The sequence below is a fragment of the Opisthocomus hoazin genome, chromosome 3, assembly GCF_030867145.1.
Source record: "Opisthocomus hoazin isolate bOpiHoa1 chromosome 3, bOpiHoa1.hap1, whole genome shotgun sequence".
NCBI lineage: Eukaryota > Metazoa > Chordata > Aves > Opisthocomiformes > Opisthocomidae > Opisthocomus > Opisthocomus hoazin.
Window position 1 is genome coordinate 23,957,931 of NC_134416.1, and position 19,075 is coordinate 23,977,005.

General features: G+C 36.3%; 1 protein-coding gene across 50 annotated transcripts in view; it reads right to left on the reverse strand.

Annotated features, from left to right (window-relative positions):
- RIMS2 (regulating synaptic membrane exocytosis 2) overlaps positions 1 to 19,075 on the reverse strand; it is a 534,102-nt gene that overhangs the window by 87,170 nt on the left and 427,857 nt on the right. For 29 of the 50 annotated variants that reach the window (XM_075415724.1, XM_075415741.1, XM_075415702.1 and 26 more), the window contains 2 exons: positions 13,031 to 13,066; positions 7,844 to 7,944 (listed from right to left, as the gene is read on the reverse strand). The exons of 2 other annotated variants lie outside the window; for them this stretch is intronic. In XM_075415724.1, the coding sequence (XP_075271839.1) occupies positions 7,844 to 7,944; positions 13,031 to 13,066 (137 nt within the window). The remainder of the gene's footprint in view (positions 1 to 7,843; positions 7,945 to 13,030; positions 13,067 to 19,075) is intronic. 19 more of the 50 variants (XM_075415714.1, XM_075415708.1, XM_075415725.1 and 16 more) reach the window with 2 other exon arrangements.

A 19,075-nucleotide genomic window follows, 5' to 3' on the forward strand; every position in this document is an offset into this window, starting at 1 on the left:
TTTTGGGTACCTCATTACTCTGCTCAGAAGTATGTATTACATTTTCAGAACTGCTTTTTTTTTTGTTATTTCCTGTTACTATTCACTGATTTCAATTAGTGAAATCGCTCTTAAAACAATGATTTCCATCTGTAGGAAGTAATCTTTCTGATTTATTACTAAAGAAAATATTCTATTGCCTAACACTATATCAGTATTAATTCTTGTAAGCAAAGACTTACTTCCAACAAATGACAGTTGGAAATACCACAGGTTAGAAGGGTCACAGAGACAATTCTCATTAGAAGTGTTGCTGAAGGCATTAAGGCTTTACAAAGGAAAGACCTCCCTACGCTGAGACACCACGGTCCTGACCCTACTTTGGTTAGCTCCATTGTGCAAAACCAGCTTTCACAGAATAACGGTGATGTGTTACTTATCCATCCAAATCCTTCATATATACTACTTGCAATATGGATTCTTGAAGTCACAGTTAAATTCACTAAAATTAACTGCAAGAGATTATGTAGTTAAGATACTTCAAAAAAATCAAAAAAATACAATGCCTTGGGGGAATCTGGTAGAGGTACATAGCTTTTTTTCTTGCATGACAGATGGCAAAAATTCCTTGAAACCACAAATCTGTTGTTTGGGAGAAGGCTGATAAACTGGCAAAACTTCCACTACTACCTTTGGGGCTGGTATCAAAGAAAGTCAACTTGTTTAATAAAGAGAAACACTCCCAGAGGCTGGACTGAAGAGAACTTCCACACTGCTAAAATCACTCCACAGGCCTCACTGTTATAGTCAGAATTAGAAACGAGAGCAGCAAACTTCGGGTGAGTCCTCCACCTAAGGCATGCCCAGCTGAACCCTGGGGAGCAGCTCTCCAGTGGCCGTGCCAGGAGCACCTCCTCGAGATGCTCCAGCGCAAGAGGGCTGGGCAGTGCAGGAGACACGCAAGGTGAGGGGCCCACCGGCTCTCCTACCTCTGACTCTGATGGTGTTGGTGGCCTCCGAACCACCCCGCTGTGAAGCAGGCAGACAGACAGAGGCTCTGCTTCTCCATTTTGAATCCTACACGCTTACGCAAGCTCCATGCAAGCACTGGGACTTCAGGTCTACCCTTTCTACCCGCGTGCCACACTTTTCTTGATTTTTCAAGGTCAATAGCCTAGCAAATCGAACTAGCTAATACGTTTCCATCTAGCTGGAACCACTGCTCTACCCTTGTTATCTCTCAAATGTGAATAATGTCCTTTTTGCACCTATTCTGCCTGGCACAGAATTAAGTAGCACAAACTGCAGTCTGGTGTGATACATGTTATCACAGATTATCATTCTCACTTCTTGGAGCTCCCTGACTGTTGCAGCAGTTCAATTAACTTCATATATTCCCTATTTCTGAATGTCACACTTTGGCATTCAGATATTCAGTACACATTTCCAGTTAATTTTCTTACTTGTTTTCTGTACCTTTTCTGATTTATTATCAGCATAACATCAGTTTCAGTACATCTTAGATAATTAATTCAAGCACAGTCACACTATTTTATACATTAATTTTTACTCAGCTCAAGAGCGTCTCGGAACTCTACAGCTCAAATTCAGATAAGAACCGTAAACAGAAGCAATAGACTTTTCTATGAAAAGTTAGTCACTCTCAACCAAAATAGACTAACACTCCAGCAATTCCCGTATCTGTACAAAGCAGTTCTGAAAGGGAAATATCTTCTATTACAAACAGAATAAAAGGGTTTAAGATAAATTGCAGTGATTACTCTGGCTGGAAGTTGGTCAAAACAGCACCCATGCAATTTTAAAATGTGATTATTAATGGAATGATTACAATTACTTAATTGAATCTGGCTTTGATAGCAATCTTTTGATATACATTTTGATGTGTATTTGACACGTGATCAATACAATAATTTTTTTCTGGAAAGCATTTGCTTTTAGCAAAAGAATATTTAACTCATTGCTGTAAAACTCAAGAGTTTGTGTACACTTAGTATTGTTTGTGCATCTTTTAAATGGAAAAATGTAATTTTCTGGTATTGAAAATCCCTTTTTTTCCAATAAACTCTAACTCATGAATATTCAGAGCAAAAATAAACTGATTATTTTATTTTTTTACTTTCAGGAGTAATTTTTTGTCTTTGAGATTCATTCTAAAATTATAAGGTACTTTAACAACATTTTATAATGTATTTAACCTCTGTTTTCCAGATATATGATTAGCATAGAAGCTTACACAAAAACTAAGAAAATGGCGGACAACAGAAAATGCCATCTGACAGATAAAGCCAGTATCACTCTACTTTCAGATGTTTGTATTTCAGCCATAATTATGACATTTGAATGCCGTATTTGTGTTAACCGGAGTATTGCATCTGAGAATACTCTAAATCTCTAATAGACACATGGATACTTATTAAAAAAAAAAATCAGAAAAGTATCAAAACCAAAATAAATTAAAAGAGCTTGAATTAAATGAAAAAGAAAAATGACAACAACAGAAATCTTTTCTGGAAGTTTGCAAATCATTGACTAAAGAAGAAAATACTAGAAGTCACACCAATCCACATCTGTATTCAGTCACTAAACTACTTTTAACCCATCAGCAAAATACAGTTTGATAAAAATAGAAATGAAAGAAGATATATTTTCTACATTACCATATGTACAAAGCTCAAATCTAGAATTCTGAATTTATTTCATCTAGCTACATTTTTAAGTTTTATAATTGAACTTTAAATCCTGTGTTTACAGAAACCAGAACTTCAACATTGGCAATTTATTCTACAAAATTATGTTAAAAATACAATAAAATACTCGATTGAAAATATAAGTGTTATCAGCACTATGGGCCAGAGAGGCGCTCTCTGCCAATGAGTAGCAAAATTCCTTACATATCACAAATGAGTATGATTGACTAGGTAACCTGATTAGGCTGTTAAGAGTGACAGGACCTGTCCTTCCAGATCAAGCAGCAGGTTTAGCTATCAAGTTTCTTGTCCAAAAGTGCAATTACTGACTAGTCCACAGGAAAGCACAAAAGCAATACAGGCAATACCAGAATAATCTCCTCATATAAAAAATTCTTTGTTAGCCTAATTTATTTCCTGAAGCAAAAAGGTTATTGGTGGGGAGGTGGGGAATGGGAAGACAAAGGCACCCTGTAAAACTACGCACAGCTTTTCCTATGTATAAGCCTATCAAATTCAACTGGTTAGGCCCTTAGTTTTACAGGTATTTCATAGATGTTAATTGCAATAAATATTTGTGTTAATTTTTGCCATCTTAATTATTCTTCAGAATAGCTCCATTCTAATTATTTCATCTTTCCAAGTTTTATCCCAGTGTACAAAACAGATTTCCAATTTCTGCACTATTTGAGGGAACATGGAAATCTAACCTAGCCTTCATTTTTCACTCTACATTTTGAATATTTCTAATTACATCCTTAACAACAGAAGTTGTAATAAATAATTATGAGATCAGATGCTTTCATAATTATTATAAATTATTAAATTATTACTGGGCGTATCACGATCTTCACAGAACTCCCAAACTCTGAGCTTAAATGTTCTAAAACAATTGCCAGTTCACAACCAGCATGAAATAACTACAGCTTATATACAGTAAGAATATCAAAGGTCTCATCATTCTATTAGCTTGCATGTTTGTTCAACTCCTCCTCCACAAGGGTTCCAAGAAGAAAAGTGACAAGTGTTTCTGCTGGCCATCTTTGCTGCTCTGTGTACTCCTCGGTTTTGATTTTTAAGGACAAGTGTACCCCAAAACACCGTTAAATCAAATGTTTCAACCAGCAAAAGAGGTGAAAGGATAAAGCATATAGCTGTACCGATGACACAACCACTTACTGCAGGTCAGAGGAAAAAGGCAGTTCTTGGACACTTTTGCACATTGCAACAAGACTGAGAGTTAAGGAGATCTGCTTCTGATGTTTTCAAACTCAACCTCTTCCACCTCCAGTGTTACAGCTCTTACCTTCTGCACATTCTCTCACACAGATAACCCATAAAGTGGTTCTTGAGTTTGAAGAACTGCACTTTTCAGTGTCTATATGCTCCAAAGGGCATTTCAGCTGCATCTGCACTACTCGATAAACTGAGCGCATGCTTAGTTCTTCTTTTCCACAGCTTAATTTGTCTTGGTCCTGCTAATTAGAAGATCGCAAAGCAGCATGCTAGTATGCCTAATGCTACTAGTCTCCTACACCAGAGAGAACTATGCTCATTTCTAAAACTTGAATTGTGGTTATTGATTAATAGAACTGCAGCATTACGTACACCTGATGATGTAGAAAGTTTTAGTCTTGTCATCAGTACGAATCATTGGAGGTGGAATTGGGAAGTCCTCTTTGGTGTTCTGTATTATTCTCTATTTGGTGTACTTTTTCTCCATTTGGCTAAATAATCTTGTCATCAGTTCTGCAAAAATTTTGGTTTTCATCTGGCATTTACCTCTTTTTTTTGAGGAACTTTGTTCCTTGTCGCTCCAATATACTATATTCCTAATTACTACATTACTGTCTATTACTAATTGCTATATTATGTAACTGGATTTCTCTGCCTTTTTGTAGGTCATTATTTTCTCCTAATAAAACAAATAAAATGAGCCTCGTGAAACTTAGAGGTTTAAATGTGTGTCAGCTAGTTGCCAGTCTCTGGTTTACCTTTGTTCCTAAAGAAAACAATAATTTTTCACTATTCTAACTCCTACATAAATCCAACTGCCTATAGTTTGGCATTCAATGCCTTTTACTCAGACCCTTTTGTAGTGGCTAATGTGGCCTAAGTTGATGGAATTGTCTCTTGATTCTACATTGATTTCATATTGATTGCAAACACGTCTAGAGCTCCTAAGTACAAGAAGTATCTTCTCTCTTTTATCTCAGTATTTTTTCCTCTGGTGGAACATTCCTCTGGTACTGTGCTTTTTTTCTGTATTCCCGGAATCCAGGTTTTCTGGCTTGTCAGCTTCTACCAGCACTGCAATTCAGACTTTAGTATATATCCTATTTAGTACAAGTCTACTAGTACTCAATATTCAGAAAGAAACAGTTGTTCCAATACCAGAAATACTTTTACCTACTCCTTAATGCCCACACTGTTTTTCCTCTCATGTGTCCTTAGTTGTAAATATGTTTATCTGAAAATCAAATATCTTGCTTGCTTTTCTTATGCCTGTGCTTAAACCATACTTGAGCAACTTTTGCATTTAAGGAAATAACTCTTTTACACAATATATTACCTGCCAAACTCATGTGTACAAAATATTATGGAAGCAGAATACTTAATTTTCAAAAAATAATTAGGCATTTATATGAATAATAAAAATAAAGTCTGCAATTTTATCAATCAATCATGAGGAAAAAATGTAGGGGCAAATCAATTTTGTATATTAGCAGCTTCTAAGAATACAGATGTCTGGAAGAAATCTTCTCCCACAAACTTCTTAGATATGACTATGCACCATACAAGTGTATGTACCTTCTTTTAAAGCCTCTAGTACTGACTTCCAGAGGTAGAACAAAACTAAAGAGGTGTAATACAGCATGCCTATTTTAATATTTTGATATTTTAATATTTAAAATAGTTCTACTGTTACAGATTTTGCTTTCTCAGCAAGGAAAGATATTTTTCTTACCTCAAAGTAATCATGAGGCACATATATTTGCTGTTGATTTCCATTTCAAAAAAGAAGTAGAACAGAAATTTTAAAGAAAATTTCATGTGCTAGCTTTCCTGCATGTGGCTAGATGCCTACTTAATGACATTTTTCTCAGGCATGGCTCACTGGCCTGGCTGATTGTGCCACTTGACAGATTTAAAAAATCAAAGTCACTGAATAGTATACAGAACATGAGATTTCAGTCAGCAGTTGAGGTATGTGTTTCAGTTCATGATTCCAGAGGAATTTTTGTAGAAACCAGGCAGATAAATCATAGTTACTCATCTTTTGTCTCTAGATAATACAAGCACTTAATTAATGGGAATTGAAGCAGTGGCGGTAAAAAAGTCAAGATGGAACTCTCATATGGTTTATGAGAGTTACGATTCTCATATGGCTTTAAAATTATAGAACTTTAAGAATGCGTTTTGAATTAATACATATATGTGAATATTCAGTGTCTAGTTCCACAAGTTCATTGATAGAATAAATAACTCATTTTCAAATACTGAAACTACGCTTTGGCAGAAGAGTAAATTAACTGTTTATTTGTGGAGACAATTTGATGTGTGCAATAAATAAATCACCATTTTCATAAAATAATTCCATTTATAATTTTCCTCTTTAATACATTTCAATAATACTGAAGGTAAAATTTTAATTAAAAAGATGTATAGTGAGGCCCAATAATATCGTGTTGGTGAAATGGAAGAACAAGGGTAGGAAATGTTTCCTTAGGTAGTTATATTCTATCCAGCTCCTTCACATGAGAGCCCATTTATCCTCTTTACTCCATACCAGTCCTATTTCTGACTCAAATATTGGTGAAGCATGAAGGGAGCAGAAAAATTAGCAGCATAAATCTGGTTATACATACAATACATTAAGTCATGTTTCTGTGGTACATACAATCAATACTTGCAAGAAGGTCTGCTCACAGTATTATGCTCATGTCTAAAAGGTAACACCTTTCAAAGCCGACAATATAGACACACCATAAGTGTCAACATAAAACAAGCATCTAAACATGACAATATACCAAGTCCCTCCCACATGTCAGTAAAAATTCCTATGCCTTCTGTAGTAAAAACCACATTTGTAAAATACCCATGTAATCATGCAGCACATCTACAGAGTTTTAAAGTGCCTTAAGCCTTTTCCACATTTTTCTTTTTGTTTTGCAAATTCAATTTTCATTACTAGTGTTTTCCATTTTGTCATGGGCTTTGCTAAAGCTCTTCCTCTATTTTCCCTCACTGAAATGTACATTCTAGAAAGTAATTTTATCAAGTATATTAGTCTACGTTATCTGCAAAACTAATAATACTTCATAAATTTGAGGATTTCTTTGTCTTCAAATATGAAACAGCTCAGTTTACAGTAACTTTGGCAATCCTTGGAGCAAGGAACTACATCCTGGAAATAAAAGTCTAGAATAGAATAGACTTCGCTTCCTCAGCCAGCTTTTATAGGTCAGAAGTCTCCTGTTTCCCACTTACTATCTGACCTCAATTAATGAAGTCTTTTAGAGGGCACTAAATTATTTTTGTATAATAGAAGTTTAAATTGAAAATTTCTTGATTATTTTAATTAACACACTGTATATGACATGACCCTTTTCCAGATAGCAGGAAATTTTGGATAGCATATTCAGGGCTATACTACTACGAAACGATTCAGATTTTTGGCAAATTGCCACAGCTGGGGTGGAAGCTTGTGTTCCTGTATAAAACACTTCTCCAAAAGCTCAACTGCTACCATTAAACTAAGTAATACTACACCTTCTGATTTTCAATAGATCAAGATAACCCTGTATTCAACTACATGAAAGCCATGAACAGGTTTCAATAGCTGTCATTCCATCTGTCACTCAATAAACCTCATTTTTCCTTCTCTTTGATCTTTTAAATCATGGCCCTATTGTTCATTCCAATGGATAATTACACTGCCACCTTTATTTGATTCAACTTATCCTTCTCAGATTTTAAGAATTAAGAACAGTCTGTGTTAAGGGTTTTGCTGCATGTTTCCAATAGTTTTATTATAGACACACAAGAAACTTTTCCTGAGGAAACAACCTCCCACTCATCTATTACTTTCTACAAGGATATTGGACATTTCAGTTTAACATGTTTTGTTGCTTTTCAAAACAAAACTCCCTTGCCTTAGAATGATAATCTTGTTCCAGCCTGGAATCTGATCCTGCTACCTGTTTGTACTTGCTCATTTTCATTTGGCGATTCCTCTCTTCTACATCCATTGCACCTGTTAAGTTTAAAGAAAAAAAAAAAAGAAAATAAGTACACAAGTAGTCCTCAATCCAAGTTTAAAGTTATGCTTGTGGAGTTTTAACAGAAAGAGCCGAAATCTGATTTACTTAGATTACAGTGTATATAATTACAGTTTCTGAATTAAAATTTTGCAGAAAAATATTTTAAGAGGAGAAAAATATTAGATAAGTATTTCAGCAGAATCTTAATAAGTGTTGTATTATCTACACAATTAAAATTAAACCAACATTGTGGAAGAAACAAATGTAAATGGAACAGAATGTTGTCAAAGAATAGAATTTTACAGTTTCAAAAATATTCAAGAGAAACTGAATCTTATGTTTAAAATAAGGAATGCAAAGACAACCTGAGTATTTTGGGTGGAGATCCTGCATTTGCTGTAGTGTGATACCGGCATTTTTATACCAAATTACTAATCAAGTAAAACAACCACAGGCTGGCAGAGCTTCAGTTTACCATTTGAGCCCATTCTTAGTATGCTCAAAACAATTTAAAGATGTATAAAGGAATGTTAAAGAGCCACCCAGTGGCATCACTGTATTACATTCTAATGACACACAACTTCAGGAATCATTTCAGGATTCACTGTTCTTGGACCAAATACATGATTAGTCTCAGTTAGGGATGGGCTTTTACTACATGACTCAGGCAGCAGCTGGTTTCAGGCAACTGGTACTGTAACACCACAATTTACTACATAATAGAATAAGAAAGTGCCAAAGCTGAGGTGGGAGAATGAGAAATAGAAAAAAAAAGAGGAAGACAAAAGCTGCGAATGTAAAAACTATTTTCAAACAAAGTATAGTTCTCTTTTATACACACACAGCCTTGATTCTCTTCCACTTTAACATGGAATAAATTAAAAATAATTCATTACACACTGAATGCTAAAAAGCATTCATTTTGACTGACATTTGTCTTAAATGTTCCGTAATTTTAACACAAAAGTTGTCTAGGATTAAAATTTCAGAATCCCAGTAGTCATAAATGGAAGTTTCTGTACATTAGATATATTGAGCAATATGGACTTTCATTTATGGAACTGAGATGGGAATATTAGATTCCAGTGTACTGTATAAATCTATTTTAAACTCTAAACCACAGTTCTGAGTCATAATCTAACAGTAAAGTGGGGCTTTGCACAGGACCCTTGAGCTTTTTTTTCTTTCTGGACAACAGTAATGGCAGTAACACATGCTACTAGAGAGACCTGCCAGCTAAATCTTGCGGCACTTTGTGGGAAATCTGGAAGGATGAGGGTGAGATGAAGAGGGAAGGGAATAAGGCTAAACTGTACTATTATCTATAAACCCCCTGGCTTCAGATTTTCGTATTCAAACTCTCCATTTCGTACTCCCTACAAACAACATGAAGTGAAAAGCCTTCATCAAAACTTTTTTAAGAGAAATGAAAATCAACAAAGATGAATGAAAAAGAAAAAATACTGTTTTACAGGGAGAAACAAAATGAAAAAAGACAGCAGGAGATAAAACTCCTAAAATAAAATATAGTTAGTTTTTCCTATCACAATTTTCCTCAACCATTATAGGCTCCAAAGCAATACTTGCCAATTTATCATTAAGATGTAGAGATTTTTTTTAAAGATCTAGTTTTAAAAGCTCTAAAAATCTATTTTCTCTCTTCAAAAAAAACCCTTTATACTGGAAAATGATATTTTTCTTTTTTCAGTGATGGAAGAAACACATAAGTGGTTTTGAAGTAAAACACTCTTAACTTTTTCTTAAAGAAAAAAATTGTCTTTCGCTGAAATCATAACATTCTGCAAATCCACTTGTCATTCTTCAGTAGTGTAACAGAGGAGATATTTTTCACCAAAAAGGGAAATTTGCCAATTTTTCATATGAAGTTTTCTTACGAAATCATCACACGTTATTTTTCCCCAGATATTCTGCCAAACTTCAGCTTATGAGAAGTGATGAAATAACACCTCTTGAGCATAAATTAGAAAATATTAATTCCTATCTGATTATTTGGTGAAGTGAAAGTTAGGTTACCAGTTGCTCATGGTCTGGAAAACCAAGCACTCTGAAATTTTCTGTTGAAAGGGAAGTAAAACACATAAGCCCTCAGTGTGAGTTCCCTGTAGCAAAATAAGAAAACTTGGTGGTATATTTTAGTCTCAAGAGAAAAAAAAGACAGCAAAATTTAGAGAAAAAAATTCATTCCCATTAAAGCTTATTAAAAGAAAAATCTAATTTGCTATGTCTTTTTGAAACTGCCTTTAACGGGTAAGTGAATTCAGTTATATGCAAAAGGAGGGAACACTCAGGGCAATGGAAAGTTCATAATGCAGAAGATCAGCTTCGGTTGCACTGTGCATGGAGCTGACGTGCAGAAAGAGTGTGCAGGGTTACTGCCTGCTGCGGGCTAATCTCGATGTAACTTAAGCTAGATGCAGCTGTGATCTGGATGGGAGCAGGAACGGTTGAGAGAGTGTCACAGCACTTCCCATTCACATGGTCCAGAGTGCACGCACTTTATGCTGAGTGGTGAAAATGAAGGGCTATCATCATCTCCACTTCTGCTGGTAAATCCATAGTTAGCTGAAATCTATGCGTGGTGGTTTAGCAGGAGCAGAAAGTATTCCCAGAGAGTTCAGTAACTGTACAGGTTCATTAGGAAGCTCAGCTCCTAATACGATTTTGGTAATCAAGGTTGAACATCAGTCCTATACTAAGGACTCCACTGTAATGGGGAGGGGTATATGGAGTATGGGTAGACAAATAAGAACTAACCTGAATCTAATGATTAGTTATCAATAGTGGTGAAAATGTAGGAACATAAGCTTCAACACTGATAACACAAGGCGGACTGGGCCCTGGTGTTAATCAGGTGCTTAGCTAGAGCCCAGCACAACACATTTTTAGGACTATGGAGAATGACACTAGAAAAATAAAGCTACTTCTGATACACTTTCAGGTACCGCCACAATGTACCAAAGTATATGCAAACAAATTTTGGCCAGGCAAAAGTGAGTTCATTTGTGCATTTCTGCCTTAACTTCCTTCCAGAATATTGCTTCTAGACAGTAGCTGTGCCTCCAACAGAAGTAGCCAGAGACACTCAAACTTCCACCAAAAAATTTAGAATTATGGAGGAACAAAGCCTGGTGTTGCTCACCAAGCACAGCTGGGATCATTACACTGTATGCAACACATCAGAGTTTCACTTATTTTGAACAACTCTCTAATGTTAAAAACCTCACGGCCTGAATGTTAGCTTAGAGGGGTCTTCATTAGCACAGGGAAATTCCTGGCTGACAAAGAGCCACCTGCTGATTCAATACCAGCCATCCTCCACATTTTTAGAAGAGATGTGCTGAGGAAAAGCAGCACAACTACAGTGCAAACACAGTCCTGAAATGCCAGAGTAAGGCACCCAAGCACTGTGCACAGCAACCCTGTAACCTGCCCTCAGATCCACACGGATTGTAGGGAGAGACTAATTTGTGCCAGAGTTTAGCACTAGTGTCTAAAGTAAATTCAGCCTTGGGCCACATGAATTACACTTTAACCTTTATTTTTATCTGTGAAAATGTAACCAGTAGATAAGGAAGTGTAAGTAAAACTTTGACTAGAAGATATTCTGTAACAAGAGATATGGAAATGTCACAAGACACAGACAAAAAGAGTGCCTGGAGGCTGCGGGAGCAAACCAGAAGAGAAGACCCCAGATGTCATGAACAGGATGGGATGAGCAGAAGTGCCATCAGGAACTCAAGCGACCTATAGAGACTATAAAATCCAGTTACAATCATCAGGGAGAGTCCCTCTTCAGAAGCACTCCGTTCAAGCTATAACTACTACTGCATATTAAACATGGTGGAAGAAGGAACTCTGTTTGATTCTTTTATTACAGCAGAACCCAGGGACGAGCCCTGTTGAGGTGGCATCTGCGTAATTCCTACCATGGTCTAGGTGACGGCTGTATAATTCCTGTAACAGGACTCAGGGCAGGCACTAGAATCCCTGGTCCAGCTTCGAATGCAAAACATTATTTTCCTGTTTTAACTTGAAATAAGATAAGATTCAGCTACTTCACCATTAAAATTCTTGTCATAACTGAAAACTAAATGTTTGTTTCATGCTAAAAATGTTAAGGGGCTATAATCAGTGGTGTGGTTAATACTTAATTTCTCCTGACCTCAACTTATCATAAAGTCACATTTTTACAAGGAGATAAGCAATCATTCAATTCAGCCTGGAGCTAAAGATTGTTATTTGCTCTTCAGATCAAATACAGTTTACTCTCTAGGGTAAGACTCTTCAGCTAATAGCCTGTGGTCCACACAAGAGACAAAAGGGACAATAAAATGACATCGTCACCCAGCTTAGCCTAAGGTAAACCTACATATTTAACAAATAAAACCAAAACCACCTGGGAGCTGTGTTCTTTCATTCTTTCTTTCATTGCCTTCTCCAGTGGGAATTTTTAAACTATTCTAGCTACTATAGATGCTGGTGATGGTGATGTGTTTGGAGAGCGAGTTTGCTGTAGAGTGGGGCTTCTGGGGCACAGAGAATAAAAGTGAAACCTGGGGTATGAAAGTAAAGTGGAGTTTCTCTTAAAATATTAGGACAGATAAAGTTTTGGATAGGCATGGGCAAGAGGGATATAAAATTTTGGAGGCACAGCAGTTCAGGCATGGGGGAAAACTAGTGATGAGTGGACTGCAGAAACAGTGAGATTTTGAAAGTCAGAAACGTGCAATAGAGAGGAAAAAGGCAGTGTGCAGGTGCGCGCACTCTGTGCCTGGATTGGGAAGGACAGAATAGAAATCTTAAGGTGTACGAGAGTCTTCTTTAGCTGATCCTTGTCTCTTTCTTCCCATTTCTTACCCTAATGTGACTCATTTGAAAAAGCAAAGGAAATATGTTTGGTAAAACCCTTTCTTAGTTTCCATTTCCAAATGTCTATTTTGAAATCCCCAAAATACATCAAAATTGTGATCCAACTTTATGTTACACATTTGCTTAAAGATAATCGATCAAAGAACTTAAGAGCAAAAACATGAAAATATTTTGAATAAGTCACCCTACCTGTATCCCCATTCTCTGGTTCTGCTTTCTTTTCTTCTATAAACAAATGAAAGCGATATATAAAACAAAAAAGGGGGAGAGAGAAAATGCAGAAATAATAGTAAAAGTAATATAAATCATGCATTAAAAAGGAAAAATGAATAAAACCCACCAAATTTAAATTGATGAGTTTAGTCAACCAACCAAGTATGGTGCTCTACATCCAGAGGCATATTCACTGCATGCTAGTGTATACATTTGTGCACTCTTATTGAAAACTTACTGGAGGGGACCCATGCGTGTTTTGTGCACTTCCAGAATCATTAACACATTCAATGCAAAGAAAGTGTCAGACACGGTTACTTTACAGATTCCTTGAACAGGATGACACAAAAATAAAAGTAAAAAATTTGCTTGTGCTATCTGTTTTATGCAGTGCACACACAATATGCAGTCTAATGGTTCAAGAATAAAAATTGAATGTGTCAGAATGATTTTCAGTAATTACTTTAAATCTTCATTGGTTTAATCAATTCTCACAGCTTCTACAGGTTAAAAGGTTTTATAATGATATTACTGTAGTTTGACTTAGAGTTAAAAAAGTACGAAGAACAAAAGACACTAACAGTAACACTCAAAACCCAGTTCATGGACATAAATCCAACTAACTGATGCCAGCAAATATGCTGAATGCATATCAAAGGTTGTAAATAGCTCAGGGCATTCCTCTGTCACAAAGAAATGAAAATATATTGGATCCCTATCAAATAGTTTGGCAGCCCATAAATACTGCACTCTGAAATCCAAGTTTGGTAAGTAATCTGAAAGAATTTTAAGTCAAATGAAATTTACTGTAATTAGAAAGACATTAACTTTTAAACAGACTCTCTGTTTCTTTTTCTCACTGTAAGCCAAAATGATATTAAATTCAATTAAAACAATCCCATGAATGTGGAGCAACAACCCCAAGCTACAAACCAAAAATAGCATGTATAATTAAAATTAAATATTTTTCCAGAATTATTGGTTATTAAGGGTTGCTCACAACATTATGATCTACTTCACAGTACACAGACTGAAGAGGGAAACAGAGGTGTTATGTTTTAAGGACATATCATTTTGTAGATAGGTATCAAAGCAGGGGAAGAAGTCATACTTAGAAAGAAATCATACTGAGGCAAGATAGAAGTGCAAGAAAGAAAAATATGTTCCTGCAGAGAGTGTAAATAATGCACCACACTTTGACAGGATCTGGCATTCCATCCCGTATTGGGTTCAAGGTTGTTCTCCTGGTAGCTCCTAGTGGACTTCTTAGGAAAAATAATGGGAAACACATATGGCAAGTCATAAGCCTACACTTTCAGAAATCAGTGGATACCAAATGGGTTCTTGAAACTCTATCCATTCCCCAGTCTTTCCTGCCCCATACTGTACACAGTTTATAAAGAAAACCTTTTACGTTCTTCTGCTTTGGCCTTTGGGTAGCCTGGCCTATATTATCTATGTGGGTTGTAGAGACTGAAGAAGGCAGAGAGATAGTTGTGTTTGCTTTTCAAGCTTACTTTTTTTTTTTCTTTAATTGCTGTCATCAATACAAAAGCTACAAATACAACACTGTCTTCTGCTGCTTCATTACTTTCTAAAGCAGAAAGCAATTTGATAGCAATAGCACTGATTCAACATAATGCAAAATAGATGAAAGTGAAGTAAGAGTCATTAAAATACCCTTGGGCTCAGACAGAATGATGACATATCTAAGTTATTTCATATGCATGGTGAAAAGAAATCTTTGCCTGAAATATCATCTGAATACAGAAATCTAATACTATATAGGATAATTCCTTTTTTAAGATATTTAGAACTCTCTGCGTACAGAAGTCTGGATGTCTTTCAAGCATAGTCTTTAAATAAAGATGTTGTCAAAACAAGGGAAACTTGAAACCTATGCAACTCTCACTTGTTCTTGGTCCATGTTTAAAAAGCATATAGAAAAATATTTCCAAATTTACTTATCGAAAAGAATACCATAGTAATAGCAGGCATAAAATTCTGTTAGATTCTCGAATTTTAAAACTGTAATTGAAGTGCTGTGACATTTATTACAAATCTCACCAATAAACAAATCCTTTAGATTTTTATAAGAAAGGTCAGCACAGTGGATCCTACTCTTCAAACTGAGGTTTCAGTTGTATTGTGAAGAGCTGTCTGAAAAAGTACTAGAAAAAAGAAGACTGAATTGAGAAAGATTTCACTTCGGTGGGAAGCAGCAGAACTGAACAGTATCGGTATTGTCCATTGATGAAATAAAAGAATGTTAACTTCTCTACAGTAAAGAATTTCACAGCAGCTATGAGGCTGGTCATCACTTAGAAGAAATCAGAGCTGGTTCAGAATGTTGATACTAAAGTAACTAGTGCCTTTGTTTCCTCCAGTTATTAGGTGCTCAAATCAAAAAAGCTATAGTGAGGCATATTATCTTGAAAATTCTGAAAAACACTAAATCACTATGACATGATTTTTAGATGTCTCAAACTGTATAGTACAACATTACAAAGTCACCAGTCATTTCTAAAAATCTTTCTGTATTTCTATTTAAATGATTTCTTCAATATCAGCACATTAATCGATATTTTTCTACATCACTTGAATTAACCTTGGTTTACAAAGTGAAAAGAACATACTGTACCTTGTGGTGTAATAATCTCAATTTAAGAACCAAAGTTTTTCAGAATTGAACAATTTGGAGAAAAAAATCGGTGCTTTTATGGAGACATTTCTGTACATTACAGAAAATAACTATATGTTTTCACCTTAATCAGAATACAGATATACTGAAGTATATTGATGAAATATAGATATGAACTATAGGAATAGAGAGATTGAAATGCTGAAATATCCTCTATCAAAACCTTCTTCCACCATCACAGTTAACATTGCTATTATAATGATCACTGACATTTCATAAAATAGTAGACACAGACATGTTCCCCTGGTCTATTTTTTCTAACAGGTACTGATGTATGTAATAGGTGTCTAACACCTATCTGGAAGACAAAATGAATAAAAAAGAATTCAAATCAAGAGAATCATACAAGAGCGGACTTAGCAAGAACTGAAACTGATCTAAAAAGGCCTTGATCAGTTATATTTCCTTGGAAATGCCTTAACTCAATGAGCTCTGCCATTCTGATGGGAACCTGGAGGTGCCATGGCCAAAGTGCCCCAGCAGGCCTCACTCACTTCACCCCAAGAAGTCCCATGGAACAATGACCTCAAGTGATTTGGAGCAGAACATGACCATTCTGTACATGTCTGAATAGAATAACTGTTCCACAGAAGAAGCAGGATAGCAGACTTCTCCCTAGCCATGTATACTGGTGGCAGCGTCGAACAATTGCTCAAACATTGCTAACTTCTATGGAACGATAAGGTGAAGTTTCACTCTGCAGCCTTAAGGTTACAACTGGGAGGTGCTGGGCTTAAGAGTCTTCCTCCCAGGGTTTCTTCCTTCACTCAAAGCTGACTGCTCCAAACTTGAGATTAGAGCCTGGTTCTCCCTTGAACTGTCCTTTCTGCAATTGTTTTAGCTGTGCAGGGATCAGTTCAGCAGGTTCGTTCAGGACATTACTTTCACCTGGGGTCTGGAAGAAAGAGATTTACATCAGCTCAAGCTGGGACTTAAAATAAGCCTAGACTTCCTTGCTTTGAATGACAGAAATTGCAGCCTCCAGCACTGGAGGATGTGCATCTTATTAGAAAAGACAGATGTGGAACTCCTTGTTTGTCTCTGAGTTTAGGCATAAGATAGGACATTAAATGTTTTATGCTTCTATGTTTCATATTTTCAGACACTTAAAATCAGCAATATGACTAGCAATTGTATTTATAAAGTGCATAAATTAGCTTCTTCAGTGCTTTGTTGAAAATTGAGTCTGATTTTTTAAAGTAGTGCAACTTATTTAATAACATTTTATTTTAAAAATCTAATTTGTACGTAGGACTCGAACTTTTTGTAAGTAATTTTAAAAATTCTAACCAAATTTCTTACTAGAGATTTCTCTTGAAATGTTATTTAAGATAATCCAGGAAGATCAATTTTATACTGAAAAAAAATCCCTGAAACAATATTCCTATCAAAACAGGCAAAGGAAACAAGATTGTCTACTAAAATCAAAATGGAATTTATTTGCATTGAATGCCAAAACTTGTCAGTTAAATGTCTTGCACTCAAAGTGTTACATTTCCTCCGATTTCCAGAGTAATTCAATTTCAAACCTACCTTTAAGAAATTATCTCAATATTTTGTCATTCTGGCTGTCTACAGTGTGAAAAATATAATTGTCCAACTGCCACAGGTCTAGCAAAATATCAGGTGATGTGTGGTATGAGAGGTTGCTGAACTTTGCTCCAGGGCTTTATGTCCCAATGTGTGGCAAATATAAAAAAGCTACTGTTGCAGAAAGCAAGGCCTTTCCAAGAAGTCTGTGATCCACGTCACAGTCTGAATGAAAAGAATATGACTGACACCTACAGAAATGTGAACAAGAAAAAAAAGAAATAAAGCGTTGTTTAAGTGTTTTTATATTGCTGTTTACATGAGATTGAAGTGTCCAACTACTGTCCTTAAAAGGGAATGCTAGAATGAAGACAATTTCAGTTAGCCAGCTTCCTAGTGGGAGAGCAAGCCTTTGCATTCCTGTTTTCTGTTTGAGAATTTCTTGCTGGTTTTTTGGGGTCTTTTCTTCTTGGCTTCAAACTTGACACACCAAACAAAGACTGAAACCCAGGGGACATTTCTCAGCAATTAAAAAAATTTTTGTCACCATGCTTAAACCATGTTAAAAATGTTACTTCAGATTATTTGCAGAATACATGGCACTGCTTAGTAGAAGAAATGAATAAGATGGTGTGGTGATGTAGGTTAAAAATTTAAAGAATCTTTAGAATTGCGGGTTCATAAATTGAAGAGAGTCCAGCGGAGGGCTACAAGGATGATGAGGGGACTGGAACATCTCCCCTACGAGGAGAGGCTGAGGGAGCTGGGCTTGTTCAGCCTGAAGAAGAGAAGGCTGAGAGGGGACCTAATAAATGCTTATAAGTATCTGAAGGGTGGATGTCAGGAGGATGGGGCCAAGCTCTTTTCAGTGGTGCCCAGTGACAGGACAACGGGCAATGGGCACAAACTGAAGCATAGGAAGTTCCTTCTGAACATGAGGAAGAACTTCTTCCCTCTGAGGGTGACGGAGCACTGGAACAGGCTGCCCAGGGAGGTTGTGGAGTCTCCTTCTCTGGAGATATTCAAGACCCGCCTGGACAAGGTCCTGTGCAGCCTGCTGTAGGTGACCCTGCTTCGGCAGGAGGGTTGGACTAGACGACCCACAGAGGTCCCTTCCAACCCCTACTATTCTGTGATTCTGTGATTCTGTGATTCTGTGATTCTGTGAAAGGGTCAGCTCAGGTCTTCATTACTAGCGATAGATCAGTGCGGCTGATAAAGGATGAAGGTGTTTTGAAGCAAGCTGGGAAGCTCTATTTTGCATGTTTATTTAAATAATAATTAGAGTTAAGACTAGATTTTTTTTATGGTGTGTTTGCCCATGGATCCTTTTCCAAAGGGATTTTTTACAGGGTACTCTGTGATGTTCACCCTTGCTGCCTCATACAAAGGTGTACACACATTTTGGTGTCTTTTGAAAAATACTGAGTGCCCACATGACAAAAGGTGTTGTTAAAGATGCAGTAAGATGATTATTAGCTAAAACACCCAACTTCACTTCTCTAAAGAACTCTGACACTTCCTCCCTCTATATGAGCAATATGCAAAATTTAAAAGAAAAATCTCTGAGGGATCAGTGAGCCCCTATATTCTGTACTCATAATAATCCATTCAGATCAGCCATGATGCAATAAACTCTGCATTGTTTTCATGAAAGCTTGAGCACAGTCTTATTGTTAAGCTCTCCAACATCCTGTTTGCCAAGGATGCAAGTTCCTCAGAGTTCCCACCACTGGTATACTCCACAATATAACCACAGATTATTTCACATTCTGATGTAGCCACTTGAA